Consider the following 27,554-nt stretch of genomic DNA (forward strand, 5'->3'; position numbering starts at 1 on the left):
GAGGCCAAGGCTGCAGTGAGCCATGATCAAGCCACTATACTCCAGCCAGGGCAACAGAGTAAGACTCTTTAAAAAAAAAAAATCCAAAGGATAATTCCAAAGTACAATTCCAGGTTGGTATGGCGGGAGTACAAGACCAGCCAACAGGACAAGACTTTGCCTCTTAAAAAAAAATATGGAAAAAATTAAGCAAAGTGTATAATTAAATGGCTTTTCGTATCTTCACAGAGTTATGCATCCAACACCATAACCAATTTTAGATTGTTCTCATCACCCTCCCAAAGAAACCCCACACCCTTATAGCCATCAACTTCTAATCTCCCATACCCTTAAGCACCAGGCAATCCCTAATCTACCTTCTGTCTCTCTATATATTCGATATTTTATATAAATAGAATCAAACAGTATGGGGCTCTTTGTGACAAGCTTTTTTCTTTTAAAAAAGTTATTTATTTTTTATTTTTTTTGAGACAGTTTCGCTTTTGTCACCCAGGTTGGAGTGCAGTGGTGTGATCTCAGCTCACTGCAACCTCCATCTCCTGGGTTCAAGCAATTCTCCTGCCTCAACCTCCCAAGTAGCTGGGATTGCAGGTGACCGCTACCAAGCCTAGCTAATTTTTTGTATTTTTAGTAGAGATGGGATTTCGCCATGTTGGGCAGGCTGGTCTCAAACTTCTGACCTCTCAGGTGATCTGCCCACCTCAGCCTCCCAAAGTGTTGGGATTACAGGCATGAGCCACCACACTTGGCCTATTTATCTATTTTTTTTAGAGACAAGGTTTTGCTCTGTCACCCAGACTGGAGTGCAGTGGCTCTATCACGGCTCATTGCAGCCTCAAACTCCTGCAGCCTCGACCTCCAGGGCTCAGGTGATCCTCCCATCTCAGCCTCCTGAGTAGCTGGAACTATAGGCACACGCCGCCATGCCCAGCTGATTTAAAATTTTTGTTTTGTAGAGATGAGATCTCACCATGTTGCCCAGGCTGGTCTCAAACTCCTGGGCTCAAGTGATCCTCCCACCTCTGCCTCCCAAAGTGCTGAGAGTACAGGCGTGAATCACTGTGCCCAGCTTGTTACATTTTTCAATTGCGTTATTTGTTTTTATTCTTAAGCAGCGCCCACCTTTGCTGATACGGGAATGGTGGCTCACATCAACAACAGCCGTCTCAAGGCCAAGGGCGTCGGCCAGCACCACAATGCCCATAACTTTGGTAACCAGAGCTTTGAGGAGCTGCAGGCAGCCTGTCTAAGAAAGGGGGAGCTGTTCGAGGACCCCTTATTCCCTGCTGAACCCAGCTCACTGGGCTTCAAGGAACTGGGTCCCAACTCCAAAAATGTGCAGAACGTCTGCTGGCAGCGGCCCAAGGTGAGCGCTGGAAGGGAGGCATGGATCCTTGGACGGAGGGGAGCTTGTAGTGATCCCTCTGTTACTTTTATAATCTTCAACCCCCACCACCCTCTTCTGACCCTGGGACTAGGCCCCACCTTCATCAGAGCTGGGGACAGTTCTGAATATGCTTAAGTCAAACCTCCCAGGTAACCCTAAGGAAATCACACACCAACCCCTGCTATCATGCCAAGTTGGTCCTGTACCCTCTCCCCTCCCCTCTATCTGTTCCTCTGGAACTTCAAGGTGGACATCATTCCCCAGCAAAGGTGGGAGAAAGGTGGGGAGGGGGTGTCCTGGGTCCCCTGAAACCTTTATTCCTTCACTGAAGGACATCATAAGCAACCCTGTGTTCATCATGGATGGGATTTCTCCGACAGACATCTGCCAGGGGATCCTCGGTGAGTGGGGCGCGGGAAGCTGGTCTCCACTTGGGGAAGGGGAGCTGGGGGAGGGGTGCTAGGGTGTCCTTTGAAGCTGGAAAACAGGGAACCCTGAGTTTCAGACAGCCTGCTTCTGTTTCCCTGTCCCTCCCCTTCTGAGGAGATGACAGTGAGAACACCATGCATTCTCCCTGGCCCTCCCAAGTCTGGATGTCACTCCCTGCCTGCTGCCGTCTGGGTCTTGGGGGGGATATTAGTTATCTAGGGCTACATAATAAATTACCCAGGACTTAGCAACTTAAAACAAACAAACAAACAAACAAAAAACAAATTTTCTTATCTCACATTTTCTGTGGGTCAGAAATTCAGAAGCAGAATCACCGGATGGGTCTGGTTCAGGGTTTCTCAGGAGATTGTAGTCAACATGTCTGCAACCTGTGATCATCTGGAGGCTCACCTGGGGCTGGAGGGTCTTCTCCTAGGTGGGTGCACTCACACGGCAGGAGCTCTCAGGTCTTTGCTGGCTGTTGGCAGGAGGCCCCAGTTCCTCACCATGTAGGCTTCTCCATAGGGCTGCTTGAGTGTCCACACAACATGGTAGCTTGCTCTTCCAAAGCGAGGTATCTAAGAGAGAGGACAAGGAGGAAGCCATAATGCCTTTTCTGACCTAGTCTCAGAAGTCGCACATCATAATTTCTACCATATTCTATTTGTTAGAAGCAAGTACTGAATCTGGTCCACACTCAAGAGGAAAGGAATTAGGCTCTATCTTTGGAAGGGAAGATGGTCGAAGAATTTGCGGAAAGCACTAGAACCTGCTAAATCTTGGGTATCAGGACGGCAATGGGGTCCAATCAGCCCACTCTCACACAGGCTCCCACAGAAAGCCCCAGGGTAGATCTTCCTCCCTAAGCCTGGTCCTGTTCCCCGGTTTCCTCCAGATTCCTCGTTGGCTCTTTAGGGATAAAGCCAGGGTGGACTTTCTCTGAGACTGAATTCTGTCCCCTTGGGGCAGAGAAAAGGGCAAGGTGTGGGCAGAGCAGAAGCCAAGGAGACCTTAGGCCCCAAGGCCACTGCTGTGGCTGCTGTGGCTCAGTAGGCTGGAGGGACAATGAGCTGGAGGAGGGGGGAATTAGCTTCTCCCAGGCACTCAAACAGGGATAGGGATTGGGGCATCCTTGATATTCCTCTCTCCAGGCAGCCAGGAGGCCACTAGTAATCACAGAAACTTTCCGGTCCCTCAACCTCAGCCTGGCCCAGGATGCCCATCACCCTGCCCCTGGGCCCCACTGAGCAAGGGCTGAGATGCCCAGGAGACAGGTGGCAATGGAGGACTGTAGTGTTCGTCTCCCATAGGATTCCCGTCAGCTGCACTTCAGCCCAGGGACACTGCCCCATACCCCCATTGATGCCTAGTTCCAGGGATCTTGCTGGGGTACACATTCAGCCCTTGGGTACCCAATATAATGTGGGTGACATGAGGGAGAGATCTCCTGGAACCGTCGTGGTCACACCAGTGTACTCACAGGGTGCAGGAAGGTGACTGGATCTGTTGGAAGAATGTGGAGAGAGTATTGGCTGTCTCTCAAAGAAAGCTGGTTACCGGTCAGGTGCTGTGGTTCATACCTGTAATTCCAGCACCTTGGGAAGCCAAGGCAGGAGGATTGCTTGGGTCCAGGAGTTCAAGGTCAGCTTGGGCAGCATAGAGAGATTCTGTCTCTACTTATATATAAAAATTTACATTAAAAAAATACTAGGAAGGCCAGGCACAGTGGCTCATGCCTGTAATCCCAGCACTTTGGGATACTGAGGAGGGCAGACCACAAGGTCAGGAGTTCGAGACCAGCCTGATCAATATAGTGAAACCCCATCTCTACTAAAAATACAAAAATTATCCAGGTGTGGTGACAGGCACCTGTAGTCCCATCTGCTTGGAAGGCTGAGGCAGGAGAATCACCTGAACCCAGGATGCAGAAGTTGCAGTGAGCCAAGATTGTGCCACTGCACTCCAGCCTGGGTAACAGAGCAAGACTCCATCTCAAAAAACAAAACAAAACAAAATAAAAACTAGGAAAATAGGTTCCTAGAGCCTGAGGCCAAAAGTACCTCTTTCTCAAACTCAAGAAAACAAAAGTATGTGGCTCTCATGTAATGGAAACGGTACAGCCAGGCGCAGTAGCTCATGCCTGTAATCCTAACACTTTGGGAGGCTGAGGCTGGCAGATCTCTTGAGGCCAAGAGTTCAAGACCAGCCTGGCCAACATGGTGAAACCCCATCTCTACTAAATATATAAAAATCAGCCAGGTGTGGTAGTGGGCATCTGTGGTCCTAGCTACTCAGGAGGCTGAGACAGGAGAGTTACTCAAACCTCGGAGGAGGAAGTTGCAGTGAGCTGAGATCACACCACCACAGTCCAGCCTGGGCGACGCAGCAGGGCCCTGTCTCAAGAAAGCGTACAGAAACTCACCTCACCAGAGTGTCTCTGCCTTCAGTGTCTCCGTTTGCCTCCTTCCTGAACACTCTTCAGTGGGAGGGCGGAGGGAAGGTGGGTCTCTGCCAAGGGGTGAGAATGGGGTAGAGGGTCAAGTTTCTGTTCCCCTAGGCCTTGGATTCTGAGGCCCACCCAGACATATGGGGGTGCTCGGGGTGGCAAAGCCCTGCCTGTCTTTTCCAGGGGACTGCTGGCTGCTGGCTGCCATCGGCTCCCTTACCACCTGCCCCAAACTGCTGTACCGCGTGGTGCCCCGGGGGCAGGGCTTCAAGAAAAACTATGCCGGCATCTTCCATTTTCAGGTGAAGGACAGTGTGAGAGCCGCGTGGCTTTGTGGGGCTTGTAGGGGGTGGGGTGGGAGAATCATATATGCTTTGAAGTTCACCTTCTTTCCTTTTGGAAAATAGCATTTATTCGGGTGGGTTTTTGGCTAATTATCAGAGAAATATCTGCCCACCAAAGAAAGCATATAAGCTAATTTTTTAAGTCCCAAAAGAAAAGAAGCCTTAACAATTTGTGGCTGTCTTTCTCCCTTCTCCTTCTCTTCCTCTCCATTGTGTGTGTGGGTATATGTGACTTTGGTAGTCTTTGTCACATAATTTTTGTAATCTGCCCCTTTAACTTAGCAACATATGGACAAATTCCCCAGGGAGGTCTTGGCAGAAGCAGGAGAGGAGGCAGGGAAGGGGAGGAGGGGCCGGGCTCAGGCTTCGGGTTACCTTTCCCGGACTATTCAGTGATTCTGGAAAGTGGAGCCTCTGACACTGGCGTGTCATCAGGCCTGGCCACTAGGAGGCGCTTGATGACAGGGTTCCCACGCAAGGGGTGTGCGTTGCTACCCACAGATTTGGCAGTTTGGGCAGTGGGTGAATGTGGTGGTGGATGACCGGCTACCCACAAAAAATGATAAGCTGGTGTTCGTGCACTCAAACGCACGCAATGAGTTCTGGAGCGCCCTGCTGGAGAAGGCGTATGCCAAGTGAGTGCTGGGAGCCAAAGAAGGGGGCTTGCCTTGCCTCTGTGGGGGCAGCTGGAATCAGGGGGAGGGTAGGGGGTGGCAGGACATCCCTCCTTCCCCTCACCTCCACCCTAGAGCTCAACAGTGCCCTCTCCGTGCCCACAGACTGAGTGGGTCCTATGAAGCGCTGTCAGGGGGCAATACCATGGAAGGCTTTGAGGACTTCACAGGAGGTGTGGCCCAGAGCTTCCAACTCCAGAGGCCCCCTCAGAACCTGCTCAGGCTCCTTAGGAAGGCTGTGGAGCGATCCTCCCTCATGGGCTGCTGCATTGAAGTAAGCAAAGCATGGTCCCACCTCAGGGCCTTTGCACCTGCTGCTGCTATCACCTAAAAGCCTCTTCCCCCAGTATCTGCGTGGCCAGCACTTCTCATTCATTTCAACTGCGCTTTCCCCAGATTAGCCTTCCCTGCCTCCCCACCTTGTTTACTTTCTACCTGGTTTTTACCTTCTCCCCAACATTTATTGTGACTTGAAATTCTCTTGCTTCTCTATGTTTTCACTCATAGCTCATCTTCTCCAGATAGTACTCACGTTCCATGAGGACAGTGACCTTATTTGTCTCATTCACTGCTGGACCCTGGAACTTAGGAAGGAGCCCAGCACGCAATAGGCACCCAACCAACATTTGTTGGAAGAAATACATGAACCCAGGGTGCTACATATGGCCCTGCATTCTTGCCACTTATCCCAGAGAAATGAAGACATGTCTCCAAAAATGTTTGTACACATGTTTATGGCAACTTTATTCATAATAGCCCGCAAACAGGAAACAACCTAGATGTCCTTCAATAAGTAAATGATTCAATAAACTGTGTTGATTACACACTGTGGAATACTACTCAGCAATAAAAAAGAACAAACTATTGATACTTGGAGAAACTAGGACAGATCTCAGAGGAATTATACTAAATGAAAAAAGCCAACCCCGGCCAGGTCCAGTGGCTCACGCCTGTAATCTTAAAGCAGGAAGATTGCTTGAGCCCAGGAGTTTGAGACAAGCCTAAGCAATATAGTGAGACCTCATCTCAAAAAAAAAAAAAAAAAAAAATTAATTAGCTGAGAAAAAGGGGAAAAAAAGACAACCCCCCAAAGGAGGTTACACAGTGCATGATTCTATTTAAATGACATTTTTTTTTTTTTTTTGAGACAGGCTCACTCTGTCGCCCAGGGTGGAGTGTAGTAGTGCCATCTTGTCTCACTGCAACCTCCGCCTCCCGGGTTCAAGTGATTCTCCTCCCTCAGCCTTCCGAGTAGCTGAGATTACGGGCACCCGCCACCATGTGCAGCTAAGTTTTGTATTTTAGTACAGACGGGGTTTTGCCATGTTGGCCAGGCTGGTCTCTAACTCCTGACCTCAGGTGATCCGCCTGCCTCGGCCTCCCAAAGTGCTGGAACTACAGGCGTGAGCCACTGTGCCTGGCCTTAAATGACATTCTTGAAATTACAAAGTAATATAAATTAAGAACAGATGAGTGGTTTCCAGGGTTTATGGAAGAGGACTCGTGAGAAGAGATGGGTTTGGTTATAAAAGGGCGACACAAGGGATACTTGTGGTGATGGAAATGTTCTATATCTTGACTGTGGTAGTGGCTACACGAAACTACATGTAATGGAATTGCATAGAACACACAGAAGTGAGCACTAGTAAAACTGGGGAAATTTGTATAAGGTTCACAGATTGCATCCTTATCAACATTCTGGGCAGGACGCCATGACTCACACCTGTAATCCCAGCACTTTGGGAGGCTGAAGCGGGCAGATTGCTTGAGCCCAGGAGTTTCAGACAAGCCTGGGCAACATGGCAAGACCCCATCTCTACTAAAAATACCAAAACTAGCGGGGCATGGTGGTGAGAGCCTGTAGTCCCAGCTACCCAGGAGGCCGAGGTGGGAAGCTCGCTTGAGCCTAGGAGGTCTAGGCTGCAGTCAACTGAGATCACACCACTGCACTCCAGCCTGGGTGACACAATGAGACCCTGTCTCAAAAATAATAATAAAGCTGGGTGCAGTAGCTCAGGCTTGTAATCCCAGCAGTTTGGGCGGCCGAGACAGGAGGATCGCCTGAGGTCAGGAGTTTGAGATCAGCCCTGCCAAGATGGTGAAACCCCATCTCTACTAAAAATACAAAAAAGTAGCCAGGCGTGGTGGCAGATGCCTGTAATCCCAACTACTTGGGAAGCTGAGGCAGGAGAATCATTTGAACCCGGGAGGCAGAGGTTGCAGTGAGCCGAGATTGCACCACTGCACTCCAGCCTGGGCAACAAAAACGGAGCTCCGTCTCAAATAATAATAATAATTGTAAAAATGTTCTTTTTTTGATATTTCACTGTAGTTTTGCCGGATGTTACCACTGGGGGAAACTGAGTATGCGATACTTGGGATTTCTCTGCATTATTTCTTAATACATGTGAATCTACAGTTATTTCAAAATAATGGTAATAATTTAAAAGCTTAGTTTTGGTTCTGGACACCAAGCTAGAGCCGGCAGCTGCTGCAGATGAAAGGCAGGAAAGGGCAGGCCGTGTGAGCAGACAGATGAGCCGACTAGGTAGCCAACCAATAACAACGCACTAAGCTCGCACACTACCGCTTGTGCATCTGACCAACCGCCCATCTAGCCAACCCGAGCCCCTCCACTGTCCACTCAGGTTGGGCGGGTCCGGGCCCGCCTGCCGTGGCAGCCCCATCAGGAACACTGGCATCTGTTTCCTTCAATTCTCGGGATTTGAAGATGGCTGGACAGTCAGCGCCGAAAGTGGTGGTGAAAAGCACCACCAAGATGTCTCTAAATGAGCGCTTTGCTAATATGCTGAGGAACAAACAGCTGACGCCAGCGACTATTCCAGCTTTGATGCAGGACCAACAGCAGCCAGCCAGTGCCAGAAACAGAAGACTGGCCCAGCAGAGGGAGACTAGACCCTCTGTCCAGTCAGCATTCAAACTTTAGCAGGCCGGACGCGGTGGCTCACATGTGTAATCCCAGCACTTTGGGAGGCCAAGGTGAGCGGATCACCTGAGGTCAGGAGTTTGAGACCAGCCTGACCACATGGAGAAACCCCATCTCTAGTAAAAATACAAAATTAGCCAGGCGTAGTGGCACATGCCTGTAATCCCAGCTACTCAAGAGGTTGAGGCAGGAGAATCGCTTGAACTCAGGAAGCCAAGGTTGCAGTGAGCCGAGATCGCGCCATGGCATACCAGCCTGGGTGACGAAAGTGAAATTCCATCTCAAAAAAAAAAAAAAAACAACAAAAAAAAAAAAAAAAAAAAAAAAAAAAAGTAAACTGAAAAGTGCTAGGTAAATGTATGGCTTTTTCTATTTCCTTTGCATTATAAAATTTCTCCCAAATGGAGGTGAGTAGCCTTTGTTATCATTTTACAGTTTACAAGACCTTGCACAAATAAGGTCTTTTTGAGTCTTCGCTATAATTCAAGAGCAAGGTAATTATTCCCTTTATTTTATATATCAGCATGTGGTAGGTTCAAGCTTATGAGACTGACTTACTATGGTTCATTCAGCTGGTTGTAGAAGAGGTCAGCTCTTCCACATGGAAATCCTGGGTCCTTTCTTTTACACTGTGTAGCATTTCAGGGTGCCAGGTAGGTACGATCATGCAGAGATGACACTCTGACCCATCTCAATAAGGAAAATGCCCACAACTTGATTTTTTGGGGACCTGGTCTAGCCAACCTAAGATCCCATTCAAGTATAATCTAATTCATTGGAGGTCTTGGGGTACCATGGAAAGAACCCTTTGCTGTTGAGTCCTTTGTGCTTTTGAAATTTATTTCCATTTTGGCTCATCATTTTATTTGCCTCAGGGCATAGCACAGTACCTGATGTTCCAAAAGATTTGAATGAAGAACTAATGAATACTCTGCATAGCTCATAGTGAATTACATTTCAATACAACTGTTGGAGGTGAAGGGGAGTGAGTAGGTAGGAATTTATTATTCTGCATGGAAGGACCACGAAAAAAACCATTATTTCAAGCAAGAAGACCAAAGTGGCCTCAATTTTCTCTTTGGCAAAATGAGAAAAAAAGAAATACAATGCTCAAGGTTGTCATAAAGATTCAATGACAATATATTGGAAAAATCTCTGTTTCACAATGGGCACACAACAAACGTTCACTGATACTAAATCAAATACTAATCCAGTACCTTGATGTCTCCTATGGAGACCAGTAGTTCTGGACACTCAGCATTCTAAAGTTCAGTGATGATCAATATCAAAAGGTTCTGATTAAATTTGCCAAACTTGACCTGCCTACCTAATTTTAAGAAAGAAACTATTGTTAATTTTATTTCGTGTTGTATATAAAATTGTGTTGTCTTGTAATTTCACGTCTTGGTTTGCACTCACACAAAGTAAGNACCAGCCTGGGTGACGAAAGTGAAATTCCATCTCAAAAAAAAAAAAAAAACAACTTAAGCAGAAGAGCTTAAAGCAGTCTGGGTAAGAGTAACAACCAGACATGGTTAGGCACAGGGGCCCTGGCCAGGGGAGCAGATGGAGGACAAGTCCTACCCATAATCCAGAGAGGCTTGCCCAGAGGAGGACTACGTGGGCGACAAGCCACCAGAACCCTGCTTAGAGGCGGGATGTCGCTCAGAGGTCAAAACCTGCTCTGAGGTGGACAAGCCATAGCTCCCTGAATGGGCTTAAGAAAAGGTGGTGGTCGAGGTTGTGGATGTCCTGGGAAAGGGAGCCTAGGGTGTGGAGCTATGGGTCATGGCAGAATCGGTGGTAGAGGTCCAGGTATGATAGGTCGGGAAAGAGGGGGCTTTGGAGGCTGAGGCCAAGGCTGTGGACGAGGAAGAGGTGCCCTTGCTCGCCCTGTATTGACCAAGGAGCAGCTGGACAACAACTTGGATGCATACGTGTTGAAAACAAAAGGACACCTGGATGCTGAGTTGGATGCCCAGATGGCGCAGACAGATTCTGAAGCCAATGAGTGAAGCCTGCCCACTGCTCACCCTCCTGTGAGAGACTCTTGTTGGTCAACACATCTGTAAATAACCTTGAGATAACAGACGAGAAATCTGATTGATGCTGGATGGACCCATCACAATAGGCTGTGGACTTACTTGCCACCAGCTTGTGCATTTAGTGTGTTCCTTTTACTTTTTGATACTGTGTTGTATGAAACCCTTTGTCCTTTGATTTAGTTTTAGTTTTTGGTTGTTTTTTTTGGGGGGGGGATTCCCCTCCTTTGCCCAGACTTCTCTTTGAACACAAATGTGTTAGCCTTGTGGCTAGAACTCCCTTTTCCTACCTCTGCCTTCCCTCACTCATCACAGGCTCTGACATGCTAACATTTCTTTTGTTGATCTCTGTTGCCCCCACAAAAAGGTCCCAGAAAAAAAACGGTCAGTGTTCATCCCTGATGCTTAGGTTTCTGACATAGCGTTCTGTTACATCCTCTTCAGCAGCCTCTTTAAAATGTTTAGAAAGTCTGGAGCTCAAAAATGCATTCTCCCACATTGGTAATTTAGTAAACTGAGAACACTGAATCATTCCAGGGCAGCATCAGAGGTTGACTGAAGTTGCTGCCATGTACATTGACACCACATGTCATAACCAGCGTGCTGGGTTGAACTGTACTTTCTACCCGTGTATAAGATTGACAAACTTTCCTCTTGGCTTTGTATCACGTCCAGAAGGGTACTATAAGGTTGGTTTATACCTGCAATATAGAGGAAGAAGCCATTTGATTTGGCAGGTGTGTGGGAAGGGAGAATGGTGGCAGGTGAAGGGCTGGAAGAGGTCAGAAGATACCCATGCTAAAATGCAGTTATCCTCATGTTTATCCCAAACCAATCTTGGACTTTTCCACTCATGAACTTTGTTTCTCCCTTATTTTCCTTGAAAGTTTAAGTTCAAGCATAGTCTGTCAACTGTTCCAGTTTCATTGGAATCTTATATTTCTTATAAATCTTGTATTTAAAATCTTATATTTAAAACAAAAGTTTGTTTTAAAAAATGAACCTGGAGAACTCTCATCTTCCTTTGGGTGCCCCGTCCCTCTGACCAGGTCCTCCATGCCCTTCCTCCCTCTCTGTTCTGTAGGTCACCAGCGATAGTGAACTGGAGTCCATGACCGACAAGCTGCTGGTGAGAGGGCACGCTTACTCAGTGACTGGCCTTCGGGATGTGAGTCCTGAGAACTGTGCCCTACCCTGAGGACCCTAAGAAGGAGGAGAACGTCCCCCTGGCCCCATAACTCTGACCTTTAACCCCCCCACACACCCAGGTCCACTACAGAGGCAAAATGGAAACACTGATTCGGGTCCGGAATCCCTGGGGCCGGATAGAGTGGAATGGAGCTTGGAGTGACAAGTAGGTGCCCCCAACCTAGGTGAGGAGTGGTCGGAGGATGCAGCAGGCAGTGCCAGGTGGACCCACTGGTGTCCCATTTGGGAGGACAACCTGTGTCCCAGGGCAAAGCCCCTCCCTCTAGATTCTCCATCTAGCTCCGCAACCCAGGGGGCAGACATTCAGGTAAGAGGGAGTCCCTTGGAGAGGAAGGAGGTGCCATGTGACCTCCTCCCCTCTCCTTCCACCACCATCTCTGCTCCAGTGCCAAAGAGTGGGAAGAGGTGGCCCCAGACATCCAGATGCAGCTGCTGCATAGGATGGAGGATGGAGAGTTCTGGTCAGTGTGGCTTGGGTTGGGCTTCCTACCACCACCCCAGGCCCTGGTCCTTCATCTCCCTGCTCCACTCCTCTCTGTCCTTTGGATGGGGAGGCTCCCGGTGGGGGTAGGGGTGGTTCAGGGAGAGGGACCCGAGGATGCAAGTGTGCTGTTGATGGGGTCCACCCCAACCCCACCGCAGGATGTCCTACCAAGATTTCCTGAATAACTTCACACTCCTGGAGATCTGCAACCTCACGCCTGATGCACTCTCTGGTGACAACAAGAGCTCCTGGCACACCATCTTCTACGAGGGCAGCTGGCGCAGGGGCAGCACCGCAGGGGGCTGCAGGAACCACCCCAGTGGGTGCCAGGGCTCAGGGGGAGGGGCATGTGCAGGGAGTGAAGGATGGGCTGCAGCTCACCATGAAACCAGACCTAGGGCACAAGTAATCCCGGTCGGGTCCATGGTCAGACTTCACACCCCCTGTGGAGGAGACAGATCCTGTGTGGCTGGAGAGGCTCAGTCCACCCAGGGAAGGGCGTGGCCAAGGAAAGTCCCCGTATAACCTTGCTGACCTGCTTCCGCCACAGACACGTTCTGGACCAACCCCCAGTTTAAGATCTCTCTCCCTGAGGGGGACGACCCAGAAGATGACGCAGAGGATGATGCAGTGGTCTGTACCTGCCTGGTGGCCCTGATGCAGAAGAACTGGCGGCATGCCCGGCAGCAGGGAGTCCAGCTGCAGACCATCGACTTTGTCCTCTACTCGGTGGGTGCCTGGCTGGTCCCCGAGGGCCACTCACACTCCCTCATCTGGCCTCACTCCTTTTTTTGTTGTTGTTTTTGGAGACAGAGTCTCACTCTGTTGCCCAGAGTAGTGGCACAATGGAGTATAGTGGCACAATCCCCATTCACTGCAACTTCTGCCTCCCCAGTTCAATCAATTCTCATGCCTCAGCTTTCCCCGTAGCTGGGGGCGCACATCACCATGCCCTGCTAATTTTTGAATTTTTAGTAGAGACAGGATTTCACCATGTTGGCTAGGCTGGTCTCGAACTCATGACTTCAGTTAATCTGCCTGTCTCCGCCTCCCAAAGTGCTGTAATTACAGGCATGAGCCACCACACCTGGCCTCCTGGCCTCACTCCTTTCTCCCCAGGGCCACTTCCTGCCTGGGAGAGGTACAGGCTCCAATAGGCTTCACAGCCCTGATTTTTTTTTTTAAGACAGAGTCTCACTCTGCTGCCCAGGTTGGACTGCAGAGGCGCGATCACGGCTCACTGCAGCCCTGATCTCCCAGGCTCAAGCAGTCCTCCCACCTCAGCTTCCTGAGTAGCTAGGATTACAGGCAGTTGCCCTGCTAGTTTTTGTTTGTTGGTTTGTTTTAGTAGAGACAGGGTCTCACTGTGTTGCCCAGACTGAGCCCTAACTCTCGAATGGTGCTTTGTGCTCTTCAAGGCAGAGCCGGCAGCTTCCTCTTCACAAGTTTTATCCTTTGCCAGGCATCGTTCCAAAGGCCTTAGGAATACGAACTGCTAACGCCTTTAAGGAAGCGGAAAGAGCCCACCCGCGTACCAGAGACGTGAAGCCACTTGCCCAAGCTCACACATCCAAGGGTCAAGGCGAAGCCTGTGCCCTGATTCCCAGCGCTCTGAAAGTTCCCCACACCCCCACCCCCGCAATCATCCATCCCTCTTGCCTGCCCCACCAGCAGCACTCACTCCAGGAACCAAGAGAAAGCCCTGATAAGCATTTCCCAAGCAAACCATGCTTTGCAAAATTCTCCAAATGGCCAGTTGTTCATTCACTTGCATTCCCTTATATAAACAAGTATTTATGGAGCATCTGCTGTATGCCAGACCCGTGTCCAGTCTCCAGAGGTTCAATAGTGAGCAAAACAGACACAACCCTTGCCCTTCTCCTGGGGCCATTAGTCCACGAGGTTGACAGACTTGTGCCTCCGGATGATATTTTTGCTGGGGGAGGTGGCTCATGCCTCTTAGGTCAGCACTTTGGGAGGCTGAGGTGGGAGGATCACTTGGAGGATGCACAAGGAATTTAACACCAGCCTGGGCAACACAGCAAGACACTGTCTCAACAACAACAACAAAATTAGCAGGGCATAGTTGCCCACACCTGTGGTCCCAGATACTCGGGAAGCTGGAGTGAGAGGATCAGTTGAGCCTGGGAAGTCGAAGCTGCCGTGAACCATGATTGTACCTCTGCCCTTCAGCCTGGGCGCAGAGTGAGACCCTGTCAAAAAAAAAAAAAAAAAAAAAAGACATCTTCAAAATTAAATAAGCTCAGGAAAGGCTCGACTCCAGCCTGAGCTCTCCAGTGCACGCAGCACATGGGAGGTGCTGCTGAGCTACCTCTGCAATAGAGCAACCTGTTTAATTGGGTTTAACTCACATTTTTGCAAACTTACTTGTCCTCGATCCTCAATTTTAGTCATCTTCTAGTCACTTCCTGCAGGATATGACTGTTCCATGGAAAAGCAAAACACTCTCCTAGATTTTTAGCCCAGTTCTTTCACTTTTCAGCCGTCTGAGGTTAGAGAAATCACCTCACATCTTTGGGATTCTGTTTCCGTTGCTTAACCTGGAATGATAAAAATCTACCTTGTATAAACTGTACTTTGCTATCCAAAGCTGAGGGCTTTTTATTTTTTTATTTTTTTTTTGAGATGGAGTCTCACTCTGTCGCCCAGGCTGGAGTGCAGTGATTCAATCCCGGTTCACTGCAACCTTTGCCCCCTGGGTTCAAGCAATTCTCTGCCTCAGCCTCCTGAGTAGCTGGGATTTTAGGCACCCGCCACCACGCCCGGATAATTTTTGGTTTTGTTTTGTTTTGAGACAGTTTTGCTCTTGTTGCCCAGGCTGAAGTACAATGGCACCATCTCGGTTCACTGCAACCTCTGCCTCCTGGGTTCAAGCGATTCTCCTGCCTCAGCCTCCCGAGTAGCTGGGATTACAGGCATGTACCACCATGCCCCGCTAATTTTGTATTTTTAGTAGAGATGGGGTTTCTCCGTGTTGGTCAGGCTGGTATCGAACTCCTGACCTGTCTTGGCCTCCCAAAGTGCTGGGATTATAGGCATGAGCCACTGCATCCAGTAATTTTTGTGTTTTTTAGTAGAGATGGGGTTTCACCATCTTGGCCAGGCTGGTCTTGAACTCCTGACCTCATGATCCACCTGACTCGGCCTCCAAAAGTGCTGGGATTACAAGCGTGAGCCACCATTCCTGGCCTCTTTTTTTTTTTTTTTTTTTTTTTTGAGACAGGGTTTCACTCTGTTGCCCAGGCTGGAGGGCAGTGACATGATCAAAAATCACTGCAGCTTTGACCTCCAGCTCAAGCAATCCTCCCACCTCCACAGAGAGGGACTGTTAATGCCAGGACCTTTGAACTGTCAGAGCCCATGCCCCACCCCGCCACCAGTGTCCTAGTGCCCTTAATACCCCTCCAGCAACACACGCGCGCACACACACACACACACACACACACACACAGAGATGCACACTATACACATCCCACTTGGCTTCCAAAGGCCTGAGCCCCTACACCACCCTAGAGAACTGACACTCCTCTTCCTTTCCCTTCCCAGGTCCCAAAGGAGGTACAGAAGATAAAGACGTGGGGCTTGTTCCTGGACACACCCCCCACCCCCTGGCTGCAAATGGATTGGCAAGGGGTGGAATTTGGCGAGAGGCTTTGGGGGTCACTGGGTTAGGATTCCAGGCCCCTTGGGGCCTGTTAGGGCTGGGGAAAGGAATGACCCTGTTGGAGTTACAGGCCACTTGGGTGGTGCCCAGGCTAGGTCAGTTGCTGGTGGCACCTACCCCCAACCCTGCCTGGCCAGGCTGTTCACCTTGGGGGACCCTCCCTCCCTAACCTCCCATGCCAGTCCTGTACCCACCTCCAGGGTGCGTATAGTTTCAGAACATCCAGGATGTCCCCTTGAAGAATGATTTCTTCACCAAGTATCAGGACCTTGGCTTCTCAGAAATCTTCGCCAACTCACGGGAGGTGAGCAGCCAACTCCGGCTGCCTCCGGGGGAATATCTCATTATTCCCTCCACCTTCGAGCCACACAGAGATGCCGACTTCCTGCTTCGGGTCTTCACCGAGAAGCACAGCGAGTCTTGGTGAGGGGCTGCCGCTCACTGCTCCAAGGCCTGCCACCCAAGAGCTACAGGATATCAAGCTCAAGGAGCTGCTGTCATGCTATCAGGCCCTCCCTCACTTTGTCCCTTTTTTTTTTTTTTTTTTTTTTTTTTTTTTTTTGAGACAGAGTCTCACTCCGTCAACAGGCGCCAGGCTGGAGTGCAGTGGCGCGACCTCGGCTCACCACAACCTCCGCCTCCCCCGTTCAAGCGATTATCCTGCCTCAGCCTCCTGAGTAGCTGGGATTACAGGCGCGCAGCACCACACCCGGCTAATCTTTGTATTTTTAGTAGAGATGGGGTTTCACCGTGTTGGTCAGGCTGGTCTCAAACTCCTGACATTGTGATCCGCCCACTTCAGCCTCCCAAAGTGCTGGTATTACAGGTGTGAGCCACCACCCAGCCACTTTCTCCCTATTTTACAGTCAGGGAAACTGAGGCATGAGAAGGTGAAGCCCCAGTCAGTGGCAGAATCAGAACTAGAGCTAGAACCCAGATTCCGCGGAGCTGCCCTATATTGTTTCAAAGACATGACATGACCCCCAGAGCACCCTGCTGAAATTCCTGTCTCCCTGCCCCTGGGTAACTCCTGAGCTTTAAATCACTTTTGCCCAGGGAATTGGATGAAGTCAACTATGCTGAGCAACTCCAAGAGGTGAGGGGAGGCTGTAGGGCTGGGGGCTGGAAGGAATCTCCCAGGGCTATGAAGGAAGTTTTCTGACAAGGTTCCTCTCCTGCTCCCTTGCCCCCAGGAAAAGGTCTCTGAGGATGAGATCGACCAGGACTTCCTACATTTGTTTAAAATAGTGGCAGGAGAAGTGAGCAGGCCAAGGGCGGAGGGCTGACCGGAGGGGGATGAGGGGCTGGAGGGGCCCCAGTGGGGTTCACAGTCCCCCTTCCTAGGGCAAAGAGATAGGCGTGTACGAGCTGCAGAGGCTGCTCAACAGGATGGCCCTCAAATGTGAGTCTTCCACCCACCACGCACAACCCCTCCCCCATATTTTGTGCCCCTCTTGATCACTCTGGGTGCCCCCCATGGTACTGCATTCACCCTGCCTCTCCTTTCTACACCTTCCCTTCTTCACAGTCACAAGCTTAAAGACCAAGGGCTTTGGCCTGGACACTTGCCGCTGCATGATCAACCTCATAGATGTATCCTCCTGTCCCCTGCCCCAAGCCTGGTCCGGAGATGGCCACCCTTCCTCTGGGATTAGGCTCTGGGGTAGCAGAAGATGCCAGTTCTTCTGGCTGCTACAGTAGTGGGACTCCAGGGCTTGTGTGCCCCCTCGGGAAGCCCCGATGCTTCCCTGTCCCCTAGGAGGCCCTCTTCACTCCCTTCTCTGGGGTCCTTGACCACCTTCCAGAAAGACGGCTCTGGCAAGCTGGGGCTTCTAGAGTTCCAGATCCTGTGGAAAAAACTCAAGAAATGGACGGTAAAGGGCACGAAAGGGGCAGCCTCAGGGATGAGGAAAAGAGGGTCTCAGGAGAGGTGGAAATAGTGAGGGGAAGCTAGAACCAGAACCCTAACTACCCCCCGACATACTCACACACACACGCAACCACACCACACACACACACGCTTACACACAACCACATCACACACATGCTCACACACACACAACCACACCACACACACATGCTTACGCTCACACACAACCACACCACACACATACACATGCTCACACACACACACAACCACACCACACACACACGCTTATACTCACACACAACCACACGACACACATACACACATGCTCACACACACACGCAACCACACCACACACATACACATGCTCGCACACACACACAACCACACCACACATGCACACATGCTCACACAACCACACGACACACATACACACATGCTCACACACACATGCAACCACACCACACACATACACATGCTTGCACACACACACAACCACACCACACACACACACATGCTTACAGTCACACATAGCCACACCACACACATACACACATGCTCACACACATATGCAACCACACCACACACATACACATGCTCACACACACACAACCACACCACACACACACATGCTCACACACAGCCACATCACACACATACACATGCTCACAGACACACAACCACACCACACACATGCTGACACACAACCACACCACACACACATGCTTACACACATACAACCACACCACACACATATACACATGCTCATACACACACAACCACACCACACACGCTCACACATACACAACCATACCACACATGCTTACACACACACAACCACACCACACACACGCTTACATACAACCACATCACACATATATACACATGGTCACACACGCAACCACACCACACACATGCTTACACACACACAACCACACCACACACACACATGCTCACACTCACATACAACCACACCACACACATACACACATGCTCGCACACACACGCAACCACACCACACACACACATGCTTGCACATACACACAACCACACCACACACACACACATGCTTACAGTCATACGCAACCACACCACACACACACATGCTCACACACACACACGACACCACACACATACACATGCTCACACACAACCACACCATACACGTGCTCACACACAGCCACACCACACCACACACACATGCTTACACACATACAACCACACCACACACATATACACATGCTCATACACACACAACCACACCACACACACGCTCACACATACACAACCACACCACAGATGCTTACACACACACAACCACACCACATACATGCTTACACACACAACCACACCACACACATGCTTACACACACACAACCACACCACACACATATACACATGCTCACATACAACCACACCACACACATGCTTACACACACACTCAACCACACCACACACACACATACACACAGAACCACACCACACACATATACACATGCTTACACACACATGTAACCACACCACACATATACACATGCTCACACTCACATGCAACCACACACACACACACAACCACACCACACACATATGCTCACATATACAACCACACCCCACACACACATGCTCACACACACACTCAACCATACCACACACATACACATGCTCACACACACATGCAACCACACCACAAACACACATGCTCACACACAACCACACTACACACACACATGCTCACACACACAACCACACCACACACATACACATGCTTACACACACACGTAACCACACCACACACATGCTCACACACACGCAACCACACCACACACACACACATGCTCACACACACATAACCACACCACACACACACATGCTCACACACACACTACCACACCACACAGGCATATGCTCACACACAACCACACCACACACACCTGTTCACACACACACAAACCACACCACACACAAACATGAAAAGAGTCTGTTGGAGTCTGGCATATTACCTAGTCAAAATATTTCATAACAAGTAGAGCTCAAGTATCAATTAGCCATGAAGGATGCATGCAGAGAGCGCTGGGTAGGGTATCAGCGTCCCCCCCAACTCATGCTTGGAATTAACCCTTAGGTCACAAGATGATAGGAATATCAGGAGTGGGCCAGGGTCGGAGGGGAGTCTGGGGTCTTAGGCCAATACTGGGAGCCAATGAGCCAACTGTACTAAAGTATTCCTTTTCTTTTCTTTTCTTTTTTTGAGACGGAGCCTCAGTCTGTTGCCCAGCCTGGAGTGCAGTGGCGTAATCTCTGCTCACTATAACCTCCACCTACTGGGTTCAAGCCATCCTCCTGCCTCAGCCTCCCAAGTAGCTGGGATTATAGGCATGCACCACCATGCTTGGCTAATTTTTGTATTTTTAGTAGAGATGGGGTTTCACCGTGTTGGCCAGGCTGGTCTCGACTCCTGACCTCAGGAGATCCGCCCACCTCAGCCTCTCAAAGTGCTGGGGTTACAGGTGTGAGCCACGGCGCCTGGCCTAAGTGCTTTATTATTTCAACCACCATGCCATACACATGGCCCTACCACATCTCTCTATTCAGGACATCTTCAGAGACTGTGACCAGGACCATTCAGGCACCTTGAACTCCTATGAGATGCGCTTGGCTATTGAGAAAGCAGGTGGCCAGGGGTCAGGAGCGAGCCTTGGGGCAGGGAAGAGGATGGCAGTGTCCAGAGACCTGGAATTTCCCCTCCCCACTTCTCTCTCTCTCAGGCATCAAGGTGAACAACAAGGTAATGCAAGTCCTGGTGGCCAGGTATGCAGATGATGATCTGATCATACACTTTGACAACTTCATCAGCTGTTTCCTGAGGCTAAAGGCCATGTTCAGTGAGTTAGGCATCTACCCACTCCATAGGCTGGACCAGGGGCCATGGGCCCTCTCCCAAACACCGCCCTGAGGGATGCTGCTCCAGAGCCCCTCCCCCTTACAGGGCATACATGAAAGGGGTTCAAAGCCTAGCTCCACCCCTTGCTGGCAGCTGTGACTTGAGCAAGTCACTTAATCTTTCTATGCCTCCGTTCCCTCCTCTTTGGAATATGGATATTAATAGTATTGCCCTCATAGGACCGAGGTGCAGGTTAAACCAGTTAGTCTATGGAAGGCACTCAGAACTGGGCCTGGCTCCTGGTGAGGCTATGTGAGTGGCTGTCAAATCTCCACTGGGCTAGGGGATTTATGTGGGGAACAGCCAGGAACAGCTGGTGTTGCCCCTTCTAACATCCTACCTAGTTGGGAATGGTTCGTTCAAAACACTGACAGCACTCAGCCCCTCTCCTCCGCTTCCTCTGTAACACAGCATTCTTTCTAACCATGGACCCCAAGAATACTGGCCATATTTGCCTGAACCTCGAACAGGTACTTGGAGAGGGTTGGGAAGGAATCTGCAGGATTGCGCCTGCCTCCCCCTCAACCCACACCTGCCCAGCCCTGCTGTCCCCCAGGCCAGCATCCTGCCCCCACCTCGTCCCACCCTGGGATCTGCGTCCTCTCCTCTCTCTGCAGTGGCTGCAGACGACCATGTGGGGATAGAGGCGCTGCGGGAGCCTGGCCATCTCTACCAGCAGCAGCGAGGTTCTAGCCCAGGAGGGTGGGGTGCTTCTTGTAGCCCTCAGCTCTCCGGTCTCTGCTGATGAAATGGTCTCCGAGTGGCAGTGCCCAGGTCCCAAGTGCCATATTTACTGCAGCAGTGGGACCTCCGTGCCCACTCCCCCAGCTCAGAGCCTTTCTCTTTTTTCCCCAACCAGGCTTCTGATGGCTGGCTTTCCCCCACCATCTCTCTCTCAGAATATATTTTACCAAAGATTAGCTGATGCTTCCCAAGGGTCCCCTTGGCTGGGGAGGTCAAGAATAGGGAAGGGGCTTGTAGCCCACTTCCTACCCTCCATGCTTGCTGTCCCACTCACACCTACCCACTGACTGCTCATCCCAGCACAGCCCCTCCCTTTTCCTCCCCACCTGTGGAAACTATTGTAATAAACATCACATGCCATTGACTTTAATGTTTTTATGCCAAGAAAAGACTGGTGGGGTGGAAATCACTTCCCCAGGACCAAAGGATTGGGTAGCTCTCAGCCAAGGGTGGTAGGGAGCATTTAGAAATGTGCAGTTGTCACAATAACTAGAGGCCATAGTGGGTGTTTACGGGCAGTGCCGGATGCTAAGCACACAGGTCCCTCCCTGTGAAGAACTGTGAAGTGTGCCCTATAGTGGAGCGCCTCTAGGAGAGCTGAGCCAGGGCTGGCCAGAGTCTCATCTGCTGCCTCAAACTGGAGTCCCCAAAGGTGGCACTCCAGGGGTCCCAAAGGTTAAAAATCTGACACCTGCAGCAGCCAGCAGGTCATATAAATGAATGAACCTGCTGGGCACAGTGACTCACACCTTTAAATCCCAGCACTCTGGGAGGCCAGATGGGTGGATCACCTAAGGTCAGGAGTTCGAGACTAGCCTGGCCAACATGGCAAAACCCCACTCTACTAAAAATACAAAAATTAGCTGGGCGTGGTGGCACATGCCTATAGTCCCAGTTACTTGGGAAGCTGAGGCAGAAGAATTGCTTGAACCCAGTGGGTGGAGGTTGCTGCGTGCCAAGATCACACCACTTCACTCTAGCCTGGGTGACAGAGCAAGACGCCACCTCAAAAATTAATAAATTAATTAAATAAATGAAAGAATCCTCCTAGTGTGGGGCTGCGAGGGTTGAGGACTGTGACAGTAGGTGAATTCATTCCTGCCTTAAAGGTGTACAGATTCAAATCATTATTATTGTTAGAAATTTGTTGCCTGTCAAGCTACTGCCCTTGCAGGAAGCATGAAAAAAACACTTCTTTCTGGGCCTACTTGTTTTGGGCCTTGGGGTCTCTGCCCCAGATGCCCACAACCCACCCCAGCCACAGCCTCCTGCAGTAGTGAGAAGACGCAGGCCGCTCACAGCAGCCCTGAGACTGCACTTCTCCTTATGTCCTTCAAGAGCTCTCCACGGCCTCCCCTTCCGGTTTCTGGCAGGGACACTGGAGCACAGGAACATGAGCTTCTCAGCCTCTCAAGTAAAGACAGTCCCCCATCTTCCCCTAGGTTAGAGATCTGTCATCCCCAATGAAGCTAAACCCTTCCTGTCTCTGTGCAGCTTCCTGGGGTTGCTAGCTTCCTTCCATGTGCACTAAATCCAGCCCTTGTATGCTTAGTAGGGCAGGTGGGATTCTGATCTTCCTTAATCTGGTGACTGATTCTCTGCACCAGCCCCGGCTCCTGCCTCCCTGGTGACTTCAAAGACTAAAGCTAGTCTGCCTGGATATAAAGCCACCTTCCTTCCATATCGCCACCCCCACCGCCTTCAGAGGAATCATTTCCTGTCCTGCCAGCCCTCCCTGCTTCCTCTCTGTCTCCAGTCCTGCCAGAGAGAACAGGTCACACCCTCTTTAAGGAGCCTCTTGAAAGACTGTTCTCCCACTCATCATCCTCCCTCCCTCTCTAAGAGATGGTAGCCACCTGCTCTCCACAGAGCTTCTCTGGTTGAAGAGCAAAAGTCCCCAGGGGAGGGCAGGGAGAGGTCACTGACAGCCTCAAACTAACAGGTCCATGCTGGGTATGGTGGCACATGCCTGTAATTCCAACTACTTGGGAGGCTGAGGACTTTCAGGCCAGCCTGGGCAACACAAGGAGACTCCATGTATAAAAAAAAAAAAAAGAAGAAGAAGAAGAAGAAGAAAAAGAAGAAGAAAACAAAAACCTAGCAGGTCCTTTGAGCCTCTGAGAGGTTCCGGGCAGTCCCAGATGGTTCTGGGAATTCCAGGAAGATACTGACCCCACCCCTTGTTCCATGGCCTAGGGTGAGATGCTGCCAACTTCAAGCCAGGATAGAAAGGAAGCAGAAAATTCCCAAATCAGGACTACCCCTTCTGGTTTGGAACAAAGCTGAAGTGACTCATGAATGCACTGTAAACATAAAATGAGGAAACTGAAGCGAACTTTATGGGAGTAGAGAGTTTATTGGGGCCTAACTAAGGATTGCAACCCAGAAGAATAGATTCAAATTGTTCTGAATAGACACCCCAATTAGCAGCAGTTACAAGTGGATTTTTAGGGTGGGTACAATGGCTCACACTTGTAATCCCACCAGTTTGGGAGGCCAAGGCGGGTAGATCACTTGAGGCCAGGAGTTCAAGACCAGCCTGGCCACATGGTGAAACTCCATCTCTACTAAAAATACAAAAATTAGCCAGGCATGGTGCTGCATGCCTGTAATCCCAACTATTCAGGAGGCTGAGGCAAGAGAATCACTTGAACCCGGGAGGCGGAGGTTGCAGTGAACCAAGGTTGTGCCACTGCACTCCAGCATGGGTGGATGACAGAATGAGACTGTTTCAAAAGGAAGAAAAGAAAAAGTTGGCCAGGCCTGGTAGCACACACCTGTGGTCCCAGCTACTTGGGGAGCTGAAGTGGGAGAATCACTTGAGTCCAGGAGGTCGGGGCTGCAGTGAACTGTGATCATGCCACTGCACTCCAGCCTGGGTGACAGAGTGAGACCTTATCTCAAAAAAAACAAAACATGTTTTTTGTTTTGTTTTGTTTTGGGGTGTGTGCGTGTGTGTGTGTGTGTGTGTGTGTGTGTGTGTGTGTGGCTATCACCCAGGCTGGAATGCAGTGGCACAATTTTGGCTCACTGCAACCTCTGCCACCTGGGCTCAGGGGATTGATTCTCCTGCCTCAGCCTCCTGAGTAGCTGGGACTATAGGCACACATCACCATGCCCGGCTAATTTTTGTGTTTTTAGTAGACATGGGGTTTCACCATGTTGGCCAGGCTGGCCTCAAACTACTGATCTCAAGTGATCTGCCCCCACCCAGCTTCCCAAAGTGCTGAGATTAAAGGCATGAACCACCATGCCTGGCCAAAATGCATTTTTAAAAGTAAAAAAGGGCCGGACGAGGTGGCTCATGTCTGTAATCCCAGCACTTTGGGAGGCTGGGGCAGGTGGATCACGAGGTCAGGAGTTCAAGACCAGCCTGGCCAAGATTGTGAAACCCCATCTCTACTAAAAATACAAAAATTAGCTGGGCATGGTGATGGGTCCCTGTAGTCCTAGCTACTCAGAAGGCTGAGGCAGGAGAATTGCTTGAACCTGGGAGGTGGACGTTGCAGTGAGCCCAGATCGTGCCGCTGCACTCCAGCCTGGGTGACAGAGCAAGACTCTGTCTCAAAAAAATAAAAAATAAATAAAGCTAAAAAAGGAGGGCAGTGAGTTTCGAATGATACAAAGTTGTCAGGAATTTTCATTGGTTTTCAAAAATAACATTGATTAGTGATTGGCTGTAGTGTCTGGTGTAGTATTATTAGGACAATTTACAGGTACTTGTAGCAATAGCACTCAGTTCCAAGGGAGGAACCCATAGCTTAAAGGTGTAGGGTGTGATTGTGTCTCATGTTAATGTCTCTTTGGGCCTGGTAATTGAAAGGTCTTAACATTCCTCAGATAAAAGTTATTTTTATTTTATTTATTTTTATTTTTTATTTTTTTGAGACAGAGTCTCTCTCAGTTGCCCAGGCTGGAGTTCAGTGGTGCGATCTCAGCTTGCTGCAACCTCCACCTCCTGGGTTCAAGCAATTCTCAGGCCTCAGCCTCCCAAGAGGCTGGATCACAGTCACCCACGACCACATCAAATAAAAGTTATTTTCTTTCCCCAACACTTCGCATAGGGGCGCAAGGTGAAGATTCACAAGCTGGGGGTCTTTGGGCAAATTTAACCTTCCTAACACAGTGTCCTTTTGAATCTGTCAATCAGAGGTGACAATTCTTGTCTCAGAGGGGTGTTGTATGGACAACTGGGATAATGAAAGTGAAGCACTTAGGCACGTCATTCTTTTTTTTTTTTTTTTTTTTTTAGGCGGAGTTTCGCTCCTGTTGCCCAGGCTGGAGTGCAATGGCGCGATCTCGGCTGACCGCAACCTCCGCCTCCTGGGTTCAGGCAATTCTCCTGCCTCAGCCTCCTGAGTAGCTGGGACTACAGGCACGCACCACCATGCCCAGCTAATTTTTTGTAGTTTTAGTAGAGACGGGGTTTCACCATGTTGACCAGGATGGTCTTGATCTCTTGACCTTGTGATCCACCCGCCTCGGCCTCCCAAAGTGCTGGAATTACAGGCTTGAGCCACCGCGCCCGGCCCCATTCTTTTTTTAAAAAAAACTTTGGATATTATCTATAATAGTAAAAAAAAATTTTTTTTTAACAAATTTTCAATTATGGACACGTAGTCAGGCGTGGTGGGGCACACCTAGAGTCATAGTTACCGGGGAGCTGAGGCAGGGAAAATCACTTGAGCCCAGGAATTCAAGGCTGCAGTGAGCTCTGATCAAACCACTGCACTCCAGCCTGGGCAACAGAGGGAGACGTTGTCTTAAAAATCAATAAATAAATCCACATTAGAGATTATACACAAGATAAAATATCAAACCATTGAACTAAATAACACAAACAGCATGAAGGTTATGACACAGAGTTGAATAAGCAAGATGCATATTAGACTTAGAATAGTCCTTGACATTAGTGAGTGTTTGCCACTTGCCTACATTAAATACTATTAGCAATGGCTGTATACAATTTTATTTAGAATTTGGAAAATGAGGCTCACCAATCTTCTAGTCCCTTTGGACTCCATCCCCGTCCATCCATCCCAGCTCAGCCTGAACGCCCTGGGAGGCTATTCCCACTATGCTCTTGCTGTCTCCAAGGGACCTGTAACCTCAGGCAGGCAGCCCCACACTTTCTAGTCCTTTTTAGTCCTCTGCTCATAGAACCAGGTGGCTGAGTTTTTCTGGGAAAGGGCACTAAACCATGCTGCCTGCATCGTCCCGCTCCATGCTGGTTGACCCCAGTGGAGGCCACATGGCAAGCTAGATTTCTTCTCCTGATGACTGACTGCCATTCTACACACCACTGCCTCCTTGTCCCCCCGACCTCTTAATAGAGCCTCCATTTTTACTGCAAATAATGAGGCTACATCAGAGAAACAACCTCAACCTCACTTCTCTTCTCCCTCAGAATATCTTAGCAGCTTCATCTTCTGGTCTCTGAGAAAATTGGGTTCCAAATGTGCTGCTATGCAACAGAGGCAACAGACTAGATGCTGTCAAGCCACAGCTGTGGCGCTGACAAGATGCTGAGTGAAGCAAAAGTAAAGCAGGATGAGCTCATTAGCTCCTTTTGTTTGTGTGTGTGTGTGTGTGTGTGTGTGTTTGTTTTGTTTTTTCTGAGACAGAGTCTCACTCTGTCGCCCAGGCTAGAGTACAGTGGCGCCATCTCAGCTCACTGCAACCTCCACTCCCGGGTTCAAGTGATTCTCCTGCCTCAGCCTTCCGAGTAGCTGGAATTACAGGCTCACATCACCACACCCGGCTAATTTTTTTATTTTTTATTTTCATTTTTAGTAGAGACGGGGTTTCACAATGTTGATCAGGCTGGTCTCAAACTCCTGACCTTGTGATCTACCCTCATTGACCTCCCAAAATGCTGGGATTACAAGTGTGAGCCACCGCGCCCAGCCCTGGTCTTTTAGTTTTTGGGGGGTTTTGTTTTGTTTTGTTTTGTTTTGCACAGGGTCGCCTTTTGTTGCCCAGGCTGCAGTGCAGCGGTACAATCATGGTTCACTGAAGCCTTGAACTCCTGGGCTCAGGTGATCTTCCTGCCTCACTCTCCTGCATACCTGGGACTATGGTTGGACACCAACAAGGTCAGCTTTTTTTTTTTTTTAATTTTTTGTAGAGACAGTCTCACTATGTTGCCCAGGCTGGTCTCGAACTCCTGGGCTCAAGTGATCCTCTTGCCTTCGCCTCCCCAAAGTATTGAGATTACAGGCATAAGTAACTGTGCCTAGCCCAATAGCTAGCTTATTTTTAAAAGCAATTTTAAAAGTATATATCTTCGAGATATTTTTCTATTAGTATACAAAGAGGTGTTTTGTTTTTTGGGTTGTTTTTTTTTTTTTTGGCT

At 49.6% G+C, this 27,554-nt stretch overlaps 1 protein-coding gene and 1 pseudogene across 2 annotated transcripts; both read left to right on the forward strand.

Annotated features, from left to right (window-relative positions):
- The first annotated feature begins 1,115 nt into the window (after positions 1-1,115).
- CAPN11 (calpain 11) lies at positions 1,116-21,565 on the forward strand. The gene is made up of 21 exons (XM_017547410.2): positions 1,116-1,366; positions 1,719-1,788; positions 4,446-4,564; positions 5,108-5,241; positions 5,386-5,554; positions 11,354-11,437; positions 11,538-11,623; positions 11,865-11,939; positions 12,121-12,281; positions 12,513-12,691; positions 15,530-15,541; positions 15,859-16,070; positions 16,704-16,743; positions 16,841-16,906; positions 16,992-17,049; positions 17,176-17,240; positions 17,453-17,521; positions 20,107-20,185; positions 20,280-20,396; positions 20,867-20,925; positions 21,073-21,565. The coding sequence occupies exons 1-21, from the start codon at positions 1,139-1,141 to the stop codon at positions 21,097-21,099; spliced, it is 2,109 nt and encodes a 702-aa protein (XP_017402899.1). The 5' UTR covers positions 1,116-1,138; the 3' UTR covers positions 21,100-21,565.
- Positions 7,990-10,796, forward strand: LOC108317147 (annotated as a pseudogene). The gene is made up of 2 exons (XR_005203235.1): positions 7,990-8,230; positions 9,720-10,796. The product of XR_005203235.1 is annotated as a chromatin target of PRMT1 protein-like (transcript).
- Positions 21,566-27,554: the final 5,989 nt, after the last annotated feature.

This window comes from Cebus imitator, unplaced genomic scaffold (genome assembly GCF_001604975.1).
Source record: "Cebus imitator isolate Cc_AM_T3 unplaced genomic scaffold, Cebus_imitator-1.0 Scaffold197, whole genome shotgun sequence".
Classification (NCBI taxonomy): Eukaryota; Metazoa; Chordata; class Mammalia; order Primates; family Cebidae; genus Cebus; species Cebus imitator.

Coding starts and splice junctions, on each gene's coding strand:
- CAPN11 (XM_017547410.2), top strand. CDS start 1,139: ATGGTGGCTCACATCAACAACAGCCGTCTCAAGGCCAAGGGCGTCGGC. Junction 12,282..12,512: donor GGGCTGCAGGAACCACCCCA/GTGGGTGCCAGG, acceptor CTTCCGCCACAG/ACACGTTCTGGACCAACCCC. Junction 17,050..17,175: donor CAACAGGATGGCCCTCAAAT/GTGAGTCTTCCA, acceptor CCTTCTTCACAG/TCACAAGCTTAAAGACCAAG.